At 47.6% G+C, this 17,888-nt stretch overlaps 1 protein-coding gene across 1 annotated transcript; it reads right to left on the bottom strand.

Moving 5' to 3' along the window:
- Positions 1–4,663: 4,663 nt before the first annotated feature.
- si:ch211-232m10.6 (uncharacterized protein LOC572203 homolog) lies at positions 4,664–15,338 on the bottom strand. Its single transcript, XM_056298740.1, has 6 exons — positions 15,125–15,338; positions 13,997–14,191; positions 10,146–10,205; positions 7,372–7,530; positions 5,929–6,040; positions 4,664–5,255 (listed from the first exon to the last, which is right to left on the bottom strand). The coding sequence occupies exons 1-6, from the start codon at positions 15,318–15,320 to the stop codon at positions 4,664–4,666; spliced, it is 1,314 nt and encodes a 437-aa protein (XP_056154715.1). The 5' UTR covers positions 15,321–15,338.
- Positions 15,339–17,888: the final 2,550 nt, after the last annotated feature.

Genomic DNA, 17,888 nt, shown 5'->3' with positions numbered 1-17,888 from the left:
GCTGTAGCTAATAGCTCCGTTTGTTATGAATATTTCAGGTAAAAATGCCAATATTTCATCCTCGTACTGCTGATGCAACATCATTTTTAGGAGCCTCAAGTCCCATAATACACATTTTTACAGGGTTGAAGCATAATCATATAATTATACAGACAGAGATGTGTTGGACCTTTGTAAAACTGATACTGCTAAAGTCAATATTGAAGTTTACAGTTGAGCTCAGCCATTGCGATGGGCCTGGAGGTTATAAACAGAGATCTTTAGCCAAAGGTAATTTAAGGTGTCGAGAAGAGATAGCATTTTGTTGTGGACCCAAACAAAACCTTCGTGTATTTTTTAAATAGATTTATCTAGGTATACCAGTACATGTCTTTTCCTTCATTTTTATCTTAATTGTACTGCATCTACAGTAACAAAGTAAGACATCAGGGTTAAATATTCTGCTATTCAAGTTATGTGCTAATTTGTCTTTTTGTAATCCCATTCTTTACAATCCACAATGAAAAGTGTACAGAATTTATTCTAGAAATGTTTGATTGGTAAGATTTCAGTCTATGTCGCTGTCCCCCTTTCGTCTAAAATAATGTAAAAACCAGGCCCTATTTTCTCTTCTCGGTCTCCAGATGTTCTCATTAAACTCCTCTAATTCTACGCCTGGTGTGTTCTTAAGAAAATGTCCAACCTAGACAGACAGAGCGACTGGTATACGTGAGATTAACAGGGTTTCATAACAGACCTGGTTTACTTTCATGCTCCAGTTTGTCAGGATCTGCTCATCGGCTCAGTACGGCTCCAACTGTTGAAACTATACATGTGTACGAGTTTCAGTAACAGCACACAATACTGCTTAAATTTGATTTGCTTACCATTTAATACCATGGAATTCAGGCAAGGCAACCACTTTGAAAGATGTTTAGACTTACCAAGGCTTTTAAAAGTACAATATTACAATTTTATTAAATGATATTATAAAATATAACATATAATATATATATAAATATATAATATATAAATAAAATGTATATTTATTTATATATATTATGTAAATTATATATTATAATCATCTAAATATAATATTAAAATATAAATATTACAAGATTTGTGTGTTTAATTGTTGCTGCTGCTACACAACAGTTGCCCCTCTGGGGACAAATAACGCCTACTTGACTTGACTTGACACTAATATTGAGGCACGCTTACGTATGAATTTTATTGTGTGACCATGGGTATTACTAATCCAAAAGAAACAAGAAAAAAAGAAATCAACCAATTTACTTCAAAATAGAAACATACACTTTTGAGAAGTTGACATGGACCGTCTGGTACTTTTTAAACGGTAACTGGCAGTCAGACTGACAGACTTGCGGTACATTTACTGTGGTCTGGTGCCAAAAGATTCAGGGAATAATGTCTCAGATTTGCGCACTGCTCTTTACTTTTTCCACGTATGTGTGTTGAACAAATTGTTTTCTTCACTTGCAATACATCCATGGTAGCAGTGACTTTGTAATAAAGACTCTTTTCTGCTTTTGCTGCAACCAGCAACACCGGGCAGCAGCTCTCAGACAGACTTACAAACAACAACAAACACGCATTTGTTCAACGACAACAACTTCTGATCAGTGTTCTGGTCTGATCCTGTATTTTGTGTTGGCTTTGTTCTGGGTGAGAAAGTCTGCGACTCCTCCTCCTCCTCCTCGGTGGCTTTTCTCAAACCGAAACAAATCATCTTACATAAACTGCTGTATAATCCAACCTCCTCATTTACGTTTTCAATTCCCGCCCACACACAGCTAGCTCTGCAGCCCTGCAACCGTGGTCACCTCTGCTCCGCTCCCCATAACATGTCAATCACTTAATCCCGCCCCCCTCCCCCCTCTGATGCCAGTGACTGGGGAGATTATTGACATAATCTCCTGTCCAGCATTTGAAAGCATCTGTCTTACCCTCCAAATCTCTCTATTCATCACGTCTCATGGTCTAATCTGTCTCCCTTTACCTCCCCCTTGCTCACTCACTCCCTCCAACATCTATATCGATATCAGTCAGTCTCTACCATCCATCCATCCATCCATCTGTTATGTTCTTCAGATAGAAAATGAAAGTCTGCGACACATGACAGACACATGTGGATCAGGTTCTCCGTGTGTATTTATTGCATCTCTGCATGTTTGATTTTGAAACAGTTCTGCCTCCACAGATTTAGCACTTTGCCACACTCCCCAACCAGTACAGCAGTGACCGCCACGCAACTCCTTCCTGCTAGAGACACAGAAGCCGTGCTAGATGGGCGATGAAGGACGCCCACCTCTGAACACATGACGGGCATTATCGTGGTCATTTCCCGCAAGACAGCGGGTCATTTTGCATAAGGGATGAATTGCAGATCATTACAATCACACAACGTCCCTGGAATTACTAATCTGGATCGCAAAGAGTGTTTTCCTCTCGGATCTGGTGTTACGGAAAACCAGTGGCGAAGTTTTCAGATGCCCACTGACAGATTTGGAGCATTTCCTTTAAATAAGCAACACTTCTTCCTTCCTTGTTCTTCCCTGTTATTAGAAATTAATAATGGGCGTCCAGGTGGCGTGGTGGTCTATTCTGTTGCCTACCAACACGGGGGTCGCCGGTTCGAATCCCTGTATTACCTCCGGCTTGGTCGGGCGTCCCTACAGACACAACTGGCTGTGTCTGTGGGTGGGAAGCCGGATGTGGGTGTGTGTCCTGGTCGCTGCACCAGCGCCTCCTCTGGTCGGTCCGGGTGCCTGTTTGAGGGGGAGGGGGAACTGGGGGGAATAGCGTGATGCTCCCACGTGCTACGTCCCCCTGGTGAAACTGCTCACTGTCAGGTGAAAAGAAGCAGCTGGTGACTCCACATGTATCGGCGAGAGCATGTCCCCGGATCGGCAGAAGGGGCCTAACAGCGACCGGGACAGCTCGGAAGAGTGGGGTAATTTGGCCAAGTGAATTCGGGGGGAAAAGAGGGAGGGGGGAGCCACAAAAAAAGTAACAATACTCAATAATGTCAGAAAATACCCACTCTAAGGACGGCTGTAGACCGATTTCTGCCGATCGACAGGACTTCCACGTGAATAAATACCAAATCAGTTCTGAGATTTTCCTCGCTGGCAACGACAGAAGAAACAGAAGCACATCTTTGCTGAACAGGAACCCAAAAGCCCAGACGGCCTTTTGGTCTTTAGGGCATGTTTATGACCTCCCATACAGCAGAACAGACACAAACCTCCGACATTGTTCCAAGAAGTTCAAACCTATCTGAACACGTTCCCACAGCGCCGTGATGCCTGCGCAGCAATCCAGGCAGGTCTTCACAGTATTTCAGGGCAGACTTGCAGCAGGGGAAGATGCTTGGTTATGGGAAGTGGACACAACCTGCATCGTCTCTGCTGCCCCCCCCCTTACTCCTCAGAACTGTCCCTAATATGAGGAGGAGAAGAACATTTTTAATTTTGTCATCTTTCAGACAGTCAGATCAAAATCAAGGTCATAGGGCGTCCGGGTGGCGTAGCGGTCTATTCCGTTGCCTACCAACACGGGGATCGCCGGTTCAAATCCCCGTGTTACCTCCGGCTTGGTCGGGCGTCCCTACAGACACAATTGGGGAACTGGGGGGAATAGTGTGATCCTCCCTCGCGCTACGTCCCCCTGGTGAAACTCCTCACTGTCAGGTGAAAAGAAGCGGCTGGTGACTCCACATGTATGGGAGGAGGCATGTGGTAGTCTGCAGCCCTCCCCGGGTCAGCAGAGGGGGAGGAGCAGCGACCGGGATGACTCGGAAGAGTGGGGTGATTGGCCAGGTACAATTGGGGAGAAAAACGGGGGGACCCCCCCCCCCAAAAAAACCCCCATCAAATTCATTTCTTTTGGGTCATGTGTTTTGGGGTTACCTTCTGCTTGTCAACACTATCAAGGAAGTGAAAAGTGAAACAGCTCATCCTCACTTCTGTCATACATCAGCCATGCACACATACACATTAACACACGCAGCACATACGTATATACATACAAATGTTGTGTGTCAAGTATCGTGTCTGTAGCTACGGGGGATCCAGTTTGCTGAGCTGCTCGACTCGGTATTCCAGTCATAGCCTCCCCTGATCCACATGTCAAGACACTTCAGCTTCCCTCGGCTTTGCTTTCTTCTTCTCCTATCCCTGGAAGACCCTGCCATTTATTCCCTGCCTGATTCCCTAGCAGTGGGAATTCATAAAAACATTCCCGATGTCCCAAATCCAGGTTAGATCCCACAGACTAACAGAAAGGGAGTCGCTGAGTTATCGACTCCACAAGCAGCTATTTGAAAAGGAAAATGACTCGTACAGATGCTACCTTTGTTTTCCAACATCACCACAGAACTCAGTTTGGCAGCAGTCAAGAGGCGTCTGTCCAGATGGACGTCATGGTGAATTGTGCCGCAGAGCGGTTTTGGATCTGGAACCCTTGACATTCCTCCGGTTAAAGGACAGATTTCAGCCTGCTGGTCTTTGGAACTGAATCAGTCATGTTTTGCCACGCCGGGATGCTGTTAGAGTTTCCAGGTTCCGGTAAAGCCCGTCTCACTAACACTTTACACATACCATGATCCGGTCCTCCAAGGCCGCTCACACACTCACACTCAGTCTGTCTGCAACTCTGTCTCTCAGCACAGCGAGTCCTCTCTCTCCTCCTGCAGTGCATAATCGATTTCATCCATCTCTCTCTCGCAGTCCTCGCACCCCTCTGTCCCACATCCCTCCATCACCACCACTCCGTGGGGGTCCACCAACCTGCACCCCCCAACCACACCTATCCCGCCGATTCCCCCCATCCCCCCTCCAACACCAACTGCCCCCATTCCGCCTTCGACTGCCCCCATCCCTCCCACTGCTCCTACCCCGGCACCTCCTCCAACACCTATGCCTCCTCCGCCGACAAGCAGGGCCCCCCCAGCGCCACACACCAGCGGCCCCACAGCAGGCCCCACCCCCCGGGGCCACAGTGGGTCAATGAGAGCCCCCTGCTGGCCCAGCTGGATCAGCTGGCTGACGGAGTAGACGCCGGGTCCTCCAGCACTGCCACCAGCCGTGGCAGCAATCTGCACCACCTCCTCGTAGGAGGGGGCATGTGCAGCGGCCCGGGCCTCCTCCAGCCTCATGCGGGCGCGGTGCTTCATCTCAATGATGGTCTTGGTGTAGGAGTTGAGGGTGGCGACGGCGGCAGCCATGCAGCAGCTGAACGACAGCCATGCCATGCTGGAGACACGAGGGGAGGAGTCGGGTTGGAGATTGGGGGTGGGTTCGGGGGTTGGGGGGGGGGTAGGAGAGATGAGAGCAGTTTTGTTTTAAATGAAGCATGCGCCATTTTGAAAAACATAAACCCCACTCTGAATCGACTGACTCTTGTACCAGAGAACTTTGCCATTTTTCATCTTTATCTCCATATATCAGATTAGCCATATTTCTGTTTTATCAAGCTGTGTCACTAGGGAGCGCTGTGGACACGTCCAAAATGTACCCGCCAGCGTCATCATTGGCAGAGATTTCAGAGTAATGAGGAAGTCAAGCCGTATCGCCTCCTGATTCTGCTCACGTCTCCAGGAGGAGGGAATAAGAGCCAGGAAGAGTGGATACCAGTACACTCTTCCTTTCGATTTAAAGGGCTCGTGGTACCGACGTTGATCATAACTTATATTTCCTAGTGGACCCACACTTTGCCGGAGCTTTATGATTAGTCGTATGAACTATCAACATCTGAGTACTCTGAACACACAACACATGAATGTATAACCCCAAACCAGCGGCTCTGTCACACGACTGAAGTGAAGGATGCTGTGTACCAAAGAGGGGAGGGTTTCCATTAGATTCAGATGGATGTGGGACAGAAAGTGTGAAAAACACTACATCATAACTGAGTACAGGAACTTACGCGAACGACCAGCCGTAGTCCCAGGTCTGAGGCCTCCAGTCTTTTGGTCCAATACTAACAGTCATCTGAAATACTGTGGTGTACATCATATGGGCTACCATCCCCATCATACCTGCCAGACAGACAGAAGGACAGACAGACAGTCAGTCAGACAGAGGGACAGACACATAGGCAGATGGACAGATAGACAGAGGGGCAGACAGAGGGACAGATAGACGGACAGACAGACAAATAGACAGAGAGACAGATGGACGGACGGACAGAGGGACAAATGGACAGACAGGCAGATGGACAGACGGACAAACAGACAGATAAACAGACAGACAGACCAAGGGACAGACGGACAGACAGACAGACAGACAGAGGGACAGACAGACAGAGGGACAGATGGACAAACAGACACACAGACAGACATACATGCAGATAGACAGACAGACGGACAGACAGAATGACGGACAGACAGACAGAAAAACAGACAGACAAAGGGACAGACAAACGGACAGAGACAGACAGACAGACAGAGAGAGACACAGACAGACAGACAAAGGGACAGACAGACAGACAGAGGGACAGACATACAGTGACAAACAGGCAGACAGACAGAATCATAGAATCAAGGTGAATAATTGAGAGTAAGAGTAGAGAGACATTTAGTTAAATATGAGAGAAAGAATAAGCATCACAAACGAGTTTAATAGACTTAATTTAGTGTTTACTGTCGGGATCAAACACTAGAAATAATTTAACTCTGAACGCGTTTGACGACAAACGGACTACACTGCATTCTCTCCTAGGTATAGTACAGCATGCCTGATATTGTTGCTTTTATTTCAGTTGTTGAGTCCTGTGTAGGTGTTGGGAAGGTGAGAGTCAGAGCTCCATTCAAAATGAATGAGTCAGCAGGAACAAACCAAAACCCCCGGCTGAACCTGATCCACGTTGTTCCATCTGGCGGTAAAGGTCTTCGACCAGCTTGTCCTGTCATATCTGCTTGCTTTTTCCAAACTAATTCAGTCTTCCAGATTTGGCCCTTCAGAAAGTCTGACACAGCAATGACCATTAACATGAGATGCTAAAAATCAGTCACTGGACATTCAACTTCATCAAACGTCTGTCCGTCTTGGGAGAGACATCCTCCTCTACTGCTCTCCTCGAGCTGTCTTCCTGTTTTTTCTCCCCGTTAAAGGGTTTTTAGGGAGTTGTTCCTTATCCGATGCGAGGTTCTAAGGACAGGATGTTGTGTTGCTGTAAAGCCCCTCGAAGCAAATTTGTAATTTGTGATATTGGGCGATACAAATAAAACTGACTTGATTTCATGGATAAGTTATTATCTCAAATACAGCAGCGATAAAAAATACTAGAAACGATGTTGGTTTGCATGTAAATCTGTAAAGTGACTTTTCCCCTCTCACAGCAAAGCAGTATAAAGTATGTTGCTGTCACCTGACAGCACCGTGCACATGGCGGCAAAGGCGTTGATCTTGAGAGCGTTCATCTCCCTCTTGGCACAGAGACAAATCACCTCCACGCACATCAGCAGGAAGCCCATGGCCAACAGGCCAATGTACATAAACTCACTGACCACCGACAGCCACAGAACACCTGGGTGAGAGAGAGGGAGAAAAAGAAGGGGAGAGAGAGAGAGCTAGATGTAACCATGCACACCTCCATATGACTGGCAAGTCGCTATCCATGCACATCGAGTGAACATCAGGATGACTGTCGGAACAGCGGTCTGCATGGGCTAGCAGTTAGCTTAGCCTGCCCCGCTTCCACGTCCTGTCAGACCACCCTCGGTGTTTCCTCACTGGGTGCAGCTCCAGGCAGGGCCGTGGTCCCTGGACCCACGGGATGCAGCGGACCAAGCTCCCCCTGCCGATCCAGCACCAGCTCTCCCAGCCAGCAAACCAAGACACAAACTGAGATGTGGACAAAGACACTGCATGGACGGCACTGGGTGAGGCCGCTGCAAATGTGAACTTGTGCCGCCATCCTCCCACACTGGCAGTGAAATACACTGTTGGACATATTTACACAATTACAATTTACAAATTAAAACTTATCTTACTTCTCTGCTGCTTGGAAGACCTGAAATAGTCACGTTTCAATCCAATCTAATCCTGGTGTAATGAGAGATAACACACTGTCATGCAGATTACTTTTCAGGGGGCATCCCTGCAACTCTGAACTGCATAAAAGAGGGTACAGATAATGAATGGATGGACGGATGGATACTTGCATGCTTGGAGGTATAACTGGTCTATCTTTTGTGATTTGTATTTTATTGATTCTTTCATGGGTGTAAATCCTATTAACAGAAAATAACACTACAATAGGGGAAACAAAAGAATAAGCTAAAGCTAACATCAGTAGATACGGGTATCAGAAGGACCACACTCATATGAATCCATAATGTCACATAAATAGATGAATGTAACTGAGTAATATACAGATCTCTGCTCATAACCACATCATACTCAAACACAGTGCATAAGCATGCACCCACACACACACACACACACACACACATATATATATATGTGCATATATACAGACACCCACATGCTCATACTACTACTACTATTACTACTACTTTCGGCTGCTCCCGTTAGGGGGCGCCACAGTGCATCATCCGTTTCCATCTCTTCCTGTCTTCTGCATCTTCTGTCACACCAGTCACCTGCATGTCCTCCCTCACCACATCCATAAACCTCCTCTTTGTCCTTCCTCTTCTCCTCTTCCCTGGCAGCTCCATCTTCAGCATCCTTCTCCCAGTATACCCAGCATCTCTCCTCCACACATGTCCACACCATCTCAATCTTGTCTCTCTTGCTTTGTCTCCAAACCGTCCAACCTGAGCTGTCCCTCTAATATACTCGTTCCTAATCCTGTCCAGGACGTGGAAGCGGGGCGGGCGAAGTTAACTGCTAGCTCATGCAGACCGGCGGTCCTGACATTCATCCTGGCTGGCGTTCGTTCCCTTGGACAGTGATTTTTTGTTTAGTTTGGATGTGTGTGTTAGTTTGGGTATGTGTGTTCTTGTAGTTTTTGGATGTGTTTTTGTCTTTGTGCTGTGCTGCTGTGGGCTGGGGGAAACGGCATTTCATTTCATGTACGCAAGTGCATGAAGTGAAATGACAAATAAAGTGATCCTGATTCCTGATTGTCCTTCTTCATCACTCCCAATGAAAATCTTATCATCTTCAACTCTGCCACCTCCAGCTCCTTCTCCTGTCTTCTCATCAGTGCCACTGTCTCCAAACCATATAACATAGCTGGTCTCACTACCATCTTGTAAACCTTCCCTTTAACTCTTGCTGGTACCCTTCTGTCACAAATCACTCCTGACACTCTTCTCCACCCACTCCACCCTGCCTGCACTCTCTTCTTCACCTCTCTTCTGCACTCTCTGTTACTGTGGACAGTTGACCCCCAAGTATTTAAACTCACATGCCTTCATCACCTCCACTCCTTGCATCCTGACCATTCCACTGTCCTCCCTCTCATTCGCGAATAGGTATTCCGTCTTGCTCCTACTGACTTTCATTCCTCTTCTCTCCAGTGCATACCTCCACCTCTCCAGGCTCTCCTCAAGCTGCACCCTACTCTCACTACAGATCACAATGTCATCTGCAAACATCATAGTCCATGGAGACTTCTGCCTGATCTCTTCCATCAACCTGTCCATCACCACTACAAACAAGAAAGGGCTCAGAGCCGATCCTTGATGTAATCCCACCTCCACCTTGAACCCATCCGTCATTCCAACCACACATCTCACCACTGTCACACTTCCCTCATACGTATCCTGCACCACTCCTATATACTTCTCTGCAACTCCCGACTTCCTCATACAATACCACACCTCCTCTCTCGGCACTCTGTCGTATGCTTTCTCTAAATCCACAAAGACACAATGTAACTCTTTCTGGCCTTCTCTATACTTCTCCACCAACATTCTCAAAGCAAACATCACATCTGCGGTGCTCTTTCATGGCATGAAACCATATTGCTGCTGCTGATCACCACCTCTCCTCTTAACCTAGCTTCTATTACTCTTTCCCATATCTTCATGCTGTGGCTGATCAACTTTATACCTCAATAAATACCCACTATAAATACTATGTATACCCACATGCTCATAGATATTTATGAATATGACCCCTGAATAAGAAAAGAAATGGGGGGGGGGTTACTGATAATCAAGTTTTACCAACCTTGTGTCTCTCCTGGCGTCAGCTCGATGAAGCTCCGACACTTCTCTTCCTGGTCATCCCCTGGAGGACCAATCAGAAAACAGTACCGTCATTACCATCCTGAGACCACCTCTCTCTCCCTCACACACACACACACACACACACACACACACGGCACTTGGACAGAATATTTGGCTTACTAACATAGCTGTCAAGGGGATAGAAGGATTTTTGAGCTACCTAAATGTTACATGACACTGGGCTCCTCATCTAGAAGATGTTGACTTAGAATCGTGTCTTCTCACCTCTGCTACCGACTCTGACAGTGGTACTGTTGACATGAAAGTGATGGTGGGTGTGGAAGAGTCACAATAAATCAATCTGGTTATGAAGCCAAAAAAGTGGTGTGGCTGAATTCTTGACTGAAGAATCTTTGATTTCCAACATCCATGAGTGCGCAGCATTAGGGTGACCAGACATCCCGGTTTGTCCGGGACTGTCCCGGTTTCAAGCTGGGTGTCCCGAGTCCCGACAAATATCTGTATCTTTTTTTGGTGGGAGGGGATAAAAATGCTTCAACGTATCATGTCTGGCCAGACAGACAAGCTTGTGAGTGCATGCATATGCATGTGCACCAACGTGCGGTACACTTTTTAGGGTCCCGGTTTGGGATTTAGAAAATCTGGTCAGCATGGATGTTTTTCTACTGCCAGCATTCAGCACATACTCCCGGCTGCTATTCGCTTATAGGGACCTCTTTTTATCACAGAGACAACATGTTGTGGTGGCAACTTCATAGACGGTACATTATTACTCACTGTGATATTCTATACTGTGGTTTGTTTGTTTTTTGTGTGGCTCCCCCCCCCCTCTTTTTCTCCCTAATTGTATCCGGCCAATTACCCCACCCTTCCGAGCCGTCCCGGTCTCTGCTCCACCCCCTCTGCCGATCCGGGGAGGGCTGCAGACTACCACATGCCTCCTCCGATACATGTGGAGTCACCAGCCGCTTCTTTTCACCTGACAGTGAGGAGTTTCCCCCAGGGGATGTAGCACGTGGGAGGATCACGCTATCCCCGCCCCTCGTTCCCCCTCCCCCCCGAACAGGCACTCCAACCGACCAGAGGAGGCGCTAGTGCAGCGACCAGGACACATACCCACATCCGGCTTCCCACCTGCAGACACGGCCAATTGTGTCTCTAGGGACGCCCGACCAAGCTAGAGGTAACACGGGGATTCAAACCGGCGATCCCCGTGTTGGTAGGCAACAGAATAGACCGCTACGCTACCCAGACGCCCTACTGTGGATATTTTTGAACAATGTTAGGTATTGTATGGTAGAGACCGGCTATTTTATATGTTTCTGCTATTAAAAATGTGTTGTATTTTCTCTCATACACATAGGTAATGTTCTTTGTGCTCGTTATTTATTTTCATATTTGTATCTGACAGTTAGAATGCCATGTTGCCTACCAACATGGAGCTCGCTGGTTCGAATCCCCGTGTTACCTCCGGCTTGGTTGGGCATCCCTACAGACACAATTGGCCGCGTCTGCAGGTGGGAAGCCGGCTGTGGGTATGTGTCCTGGTTGTTGTACTAGCACCTCCTCATGTCGATCAGGGAGCCTGTTCGAGGGGGGAGGGGGAACTGGGGGTAATAGTGTGATCCTCCCACGTGCTGCGTCCCCCTGGTGAAACTCCTCACTGTCAGGTGAAAAGAAGCGGCTGGCGACTCCACATGTATCGCAGGAGGCATGTGGTAGTCTGCAGCCCTCCCGGGATCGGCAGAGGGGGTGGAGCAGCGACCGGGATGGCTCGGAAGAGTGGGGTGATTGGCTGGATTCAATTTGGGGGAAAAAGGGAGAAAAAAGAAAAGAAAGAAGAAAAAAAAAGAAATGGTATGTCTGGCAGCTGGAGTGTAGTTGTTGGTGACGAGATTGAATCAATAGGGGGCGATCTTGCCTGCTGCTGTCAGAGTCTTTTGAGTCCCGTAAATCCAAACCTAAAACTCATCCTACAATTAGTTGTCTTTAAGTTGAGTGCTTCACAACCTGTACTGCATGGCAGGGTGGTTTCTGTCTCAATGAATTTACCAACCACTGTTCTGCCGACGAGATCATAGAGTATAGATTATTGATTATAGATTATTGCAAACTGTTCTCTTCTCTCAAATGTCTTTTCTCTCTCTCTGAATGATGTCTTCTCCTTTCTCTCCTGCGTAAGTGAATGGCGTGATGCGAGTCTCCCGTGTGCACATGCAGTCTGTCCTCCTCCCAGGTCTCCATGGTGATGGTGGTCGCCACCTGGACACTGCTTGGCATCCTCCTCATCATAGTCTTCGTATATAATTGTGTTATCCTCTTTCAGTGTTGTGTTCTGTAAATTGTGTAAACACAACATCCATTGCATGTCTGTCCGTCTTAGGAGAGAGATCCTCCTCCGTTGTTCTCCCTGAAGTTTCTTCCTATTTTTTCTCCCTGTTAAAGGTTTTTTTAGGGAGTTGTTCCTTATCCGAAGTGAGGGTCTAAGGACAGGATGTCGTGTTGCTGAGAGAGAGAGAACACCAACCAGAAAGCTGTTTCGGGGGTTCTCTATGAGGTCCTCATGTAACCACCAGTACTGCTGATTTTCTATTCTACCAGCTAAAACCTCCCTGACTGGAGGCCGGAATAACTGGAACAGCAGGTGAATGTCATGAACTCATCATCGGCAGTCACTTGGGGTTGAGTATGACCGTCCTCCCTCTGGGTCCTCAGGTGGGTTGTAGAGGCCGATCCTGGAGCCACAGAATGGGAGGAAGCCTGCGCGTGACAGCTTTTTACGTGGCGAGGTTGATGTGCCTGCAGTCACCACACGGTCCTTGGCCGCGGGTGGCCAGAGTCCAATGGCATGGAGAACCAAGATGATTGGGGACCACCCTCTGTTGCAGCCTTCATCCGCCTTCACTGCCGTTGTGACCTGTTGACATCTTCCGCCAGTTCTGCTGTTGAGGTCTTTGTTGGATTGCACTTTATCTGGAACCTCCCCCTTGACCTATCCGCCTAGGGTGACCCTACCAGGAGCCAAGCTCCGGACGGCATAGTTCTTGGGATCATTGGTACACGCAAGCTTCTCCACCACAGCAAGGTCACAATCCAGGAGATGAACTATGTGGTAGAATACCAACAGCACTGGTGGTACCTGAGGACCTGGTTGAGAACTACTGGTCCATGTCATTGCAGTATATTAAGAGTGGAATGTGACTGGATCAGAGTGGACAGTGTTTTATATGTATGCATTTCAATAGGATCAGATTGTGATAAGGTCTCAGATGGAATTTGAATGTGTGTGAAAGAAAACACCTTTCTGTAAGCAGAACACTCAGTTGGATTTCTGCCTTAATAAAAAGTGGTGTCACAATGCATCCTCGACCACCTCCAGCGCTGACTGGATCACAGTCAGTCCCCGAGGCATCTTCAGGAGGGTTGTTTACACCTGCACCATCGTAAGTGGTTAACCTCTATTCAATTACAATTTAAAAGGGGCCTCGGAAACTCTGGAACTGTTGTTTCCCGACCGTTAAAGTCTCCCCTCTCCTATAAAGGCTGGATAAAAGAGTGAAGGGCTTCTTAAAAAAAGGAAGATCACTGTAAAATTAAGAATATTTATATTGTTTCAAGAGATCTTACCTTGGTAAAATATTCTATTTTGTGTGAATGTGTGTGTCGGCCCTGTGATGGCCCGGTGGCCTGTCCAGGGTGTTTCCCCGCCTGCCGCCCAATGACTGCTGGGATAGGCTCCAGCATCCCCCAACCCCGATTGGGATAAGCAGCTTGGATAATGGATGGATGTGTGTGTGTTCCTTTGATAGAGGTCGGTTACTCCTGCCTCACCTTCATTGTGCTTCTCGCAGGACAACCAGAAGCCCGTGTGGAAGTAGCGCAGCATGTATTTGTCCTCGCCCGTCTCCCAGATGTACTGCACAGCGTTGGCCATCTGCTTCCTCCGGATCCGAGCCAGCTCCTCCTTCTGCAGCGGGGATAGGGTCACGTTGGATGGCGGGGCCTTAGGGTCTGGGGTGGGGGTCTCTGAGAGAGGGATGAGGAGGTGGAGAGGGAGAAAGGTAGAGAGAGGGGAGATGGAGGTAGAGCAAGAGAGTAAAGTAGAAAAGAGAGAGAGAGTGGTAGAGTGAGAAAGGTGGGGGGGGGGGAGTAGATGAAAGACGGGGCAGACATTTATTAATGCAATATTACTCAAAATAAAGGCAACCGGCATGGAAAAACAGACATATTCACGGTAATCTGACATAATCAAAGTACTACTGTGTCATTTTTACAGTACTATCGTGTCATATGACACAACAGTACTGTGAATATGATACAACACTGTGACATATTTGAATATGACACAGTACTGTGTTTTAGATAAATATATAGCAGTGGACATATTCACAGTAATGTGACATATTTATCATATACTGGCTGTTTGGTATATGACATTGTTCTGTGAATACGTCCAAAGCCAAGAAACTCGCCCATAAACCTTTAAGCTGTCGACTGGATGGATCACGATCTGTAACGCAATCCCGGCACAAACACTGTTCTCAGACTAATCTGACGCTTTTCTACACAGCGAAAATTGAATATGACATGTGAACAAATGGGTTTAGAGCAGAGAAGGATAAGACAGCGGCCAGCGAGTCCAAATAACAGTTGTAGATACAAAGTTCTGAGATTAGCAACAAAGCCTGGATTATGCAGGGCGCTGCACTGTAAAACACACGAAACCAGGTTAAAAGAAACAAGGAAAAAAAAAATCTAGTTCAATGAATCATGCTTTGCAGAGGTGAGACGATGAACTGTAGTTTCAGCAGGGGGCACCATACCGTTGTTTGAATCGGACCCTTTAGCTGATCCTATTTCTGAAACATGGGATCGTCCCACTGTTATACTACAGAATGAGTACCAGGTGACACGTTTTCCAAACTCGTGGTGTGTTGACGGTGTTCCCGGACGTCTTACCTGTGGTGTACGGCTGGCTGTTGTTCTGCCCACAGTTCTTCATCTTGACCGGTGACAGACAGAGGGGCTTGACCACCTTGTGAGTCCCCTCGCACCAATAGGAGGTGCAGAAAGCCGAGACGGACAGGCTGAGAGCCAGTGAGGTGAGGGACAGAGACAGGAGGGAGCGGTTACGCCTGGACATTTTCTCGAGCATCTTGGCTGGTGGAGTGGTGGACAGGGCCGCTTGGATGGTGAGATAAAAGTGAGGGGGGAGGGAGAGAGAGAGAGAGAGAGAGGGAGAGGATGACAGGACTGAGGAAAAAATGGGGCACTAATCAAGAGAGGGGCATGATGGGGAGTTCATGGGTTTGATTGTGAGGTTGACTCCAATAAAAAAAAACACAGAAAAAAAAAATTCAAAGACTATGACAAATTTGGTCGACCAATTACAACAGAGGATCAGAGGAGGGAAGGGGATTCCATCACAAGGCAAGATGACTGAGTGGGACATGGGGGGGGGGCGAGATGTGGGATTGATGGAAGGGGGATTGGCAAAGAGAGTGAGAAAGAGTGAGAAAGGCGATTATTGTTGTCTGAAGGAGGAAAAATATCAGAGAGCAAGAGAGACAAGAAGAGGTGGCATACGAGGGGCGAAGCAGAGGAGAGGATGATGAAGGTCAGAGTTCAGCAGAGAAAGATGAGCAGGCTGAAATTAATCAACAGCGATGAGAGAGAGCGAGAGAGAGAGAGGCAGATGGGTAATGCAGGACTTGTGGGTCAAAGGTCAGCTCGGTTCAGTGCCCTCTCCCTCAGTGTAAACCCCTAAAACTGGTGCGGTCTCCCATTACAATGTCAGAAGTTCATCAGATTTAGTTTTTGGATGCTGGGATCAGAGACCAGCTCTCCCTCCTTGTGTGTTTTGCAATTACTCTGTGACACGACCTAGACAGGTGCCAGAGTCCACACACTTCCTCTCCAGTTAGTCACCTGTACTACAAAACCACTCCATCTTTGTATTTCCCGCCACAGAGGATTGTCCTGCTGTCACGAAGCCCGTGGATGTTGACAGTTGATCTCGGCTCGAGCTGGGATGAAGATAAACATTTTAAATCTTCCTGAGGATTTTTCTCCCCCGCTACTCTCACCCGGCCGTCTTCGTCCAATTACTGTTATTCTTAAGGCACTTTCTGTTCTTCAAGCTGCTCCCCTACCTCTCCGTTTCTTAGGGTGGGGGTTGGGGATGTGAAAGGAATTATAAGCCCAATCTACCTCCGGTCTCAGCAATCTGTGTTTATCGCCGAGGGTTTAGGTGGACATGGCTAACCCCTGCCTGATCTCATGACCTCTGTCATCTGGTTGACCACCTAGAACAGAAGAAATGAAGAAGGAGACAAAAGCAAGTTAGATTTGGTTTGAGAGTCATCTGAACAAACTGAGGCTACGTTCATCTGGAGAAATTTGAAAACAGCATTTTCACAGCGAGAACAGGTTGAAAGTTTTCCATACATGCTAGTGTTGTTCTGGTTATCTTTGAAAAGTTTGCAGTCAACACTTAAACACCAAAACAATAGAAAAACACTCAATTCATTCATTCATCATCAGCCACTTCTCCGGGGTCGGGTCGCGGTGGCAGCAAGCTAAGTAGGGCACTCCAGACATCCCTCGCCCCAGCAACACCCTCCAGCTCCTCCTGGGGGATCCCAAGGCGTTCCCAGGCCAGAATGGACATGTAGTCCCTCCAGCGAGTTCTGGGTCTACCCCAGGGTCTCCTCCCAGTTGGCTGTGCCCGTTAAACCTCCGAAGGAAGGCGCCCAGGCGGCATCCTAATCAGATGCCTGAACCACCTCAACTGACTCCTTTCCATGTGAAGGAGCAGCAGCTCTACTCCGAGCTCCCTCCGGATGTCCGAGCTCCTCACCCTAAGGCTGAGCCCTGACACCCTACAGAGGAAACTCAGTTCAGCCGCTTGTATCCGCGACCTCAAACCACTCAAGTCTCTTCTAATTGGTCATGTGCAGGCCACTTGAGCCAGTGTTACACTGAAACCTGGGACTGTTGAAAATTGTGACCATATGGTTGTTCCGAACCTTCAGAAAACGCCACCTCATGGTTGTCACAAGATGGCATTGCTAAGTGACGACCACCCGCTCAGATCGTTACCCTGACCTTGGAAGATAGTGCAGCTATTTATTGTCCTACCTGAAGTCAGACAAACTCATGGATATCTACTTTACATCTGTGCATGCAGCTTGAAGGCATGTTGAACGTTTAGTTTAGCCTGGCTTCGCTCAAAAGAAGGTAGACACCTTCTCCCTAACCGATCATTAATACACGTTTCTAGGGCTGGGCAATATATCAATATTATGTCAATATCATGATATAAGACTAGACATCATCTGGGATTTTGGCTATCATAATATCGTAGTAGGACATAAGTGTTGTCTTTTCCAGGTTTTAAAGGCTGCATTACACTAAAGAGATGCAATTTTCTGAATTTATCTCTACCTGTTTGGATATCACATCCACATTACTAAGGAGTGTTTATCAGAAATGTCACTGTGTTGTGGGGCGTCCGGGTAGCATGGTGGTCTATTCCGTTGCCTACCAAGACGGGGATCGCCGGTTTGAATCCCCGTGTTACCTCCAGCTTGGTCGGGCGTCCCTACAGACACAATTGGCCATATCTGCGGGTGGGAGCCGGATGTGGGTATGTGTCCTGGTCGCTGCACTAGCGCCTCCTCTGGTCGGTTGGGGCGCCTGTTTGGGGGGAAGGGGGAACTGG

Source organism: Lampris incognitus, chromosome 18 (genome assembly GCF_029633865.1).
Source record: "Lampris incognitus isolate fLamInc1 chromosome 18, fLamInc1.hap2, whole genome shotgun sequence".
NCBI lineage: Eukaryota > Metazoa > Chordata > Actinopteri > Lampriformes > Lampridae > Lampris > Lampris incognitus.
Note: the sequence above shows the minus strand (reverse complement) of the source record. Positions and strands in the feature narration are given on the sequence as shown.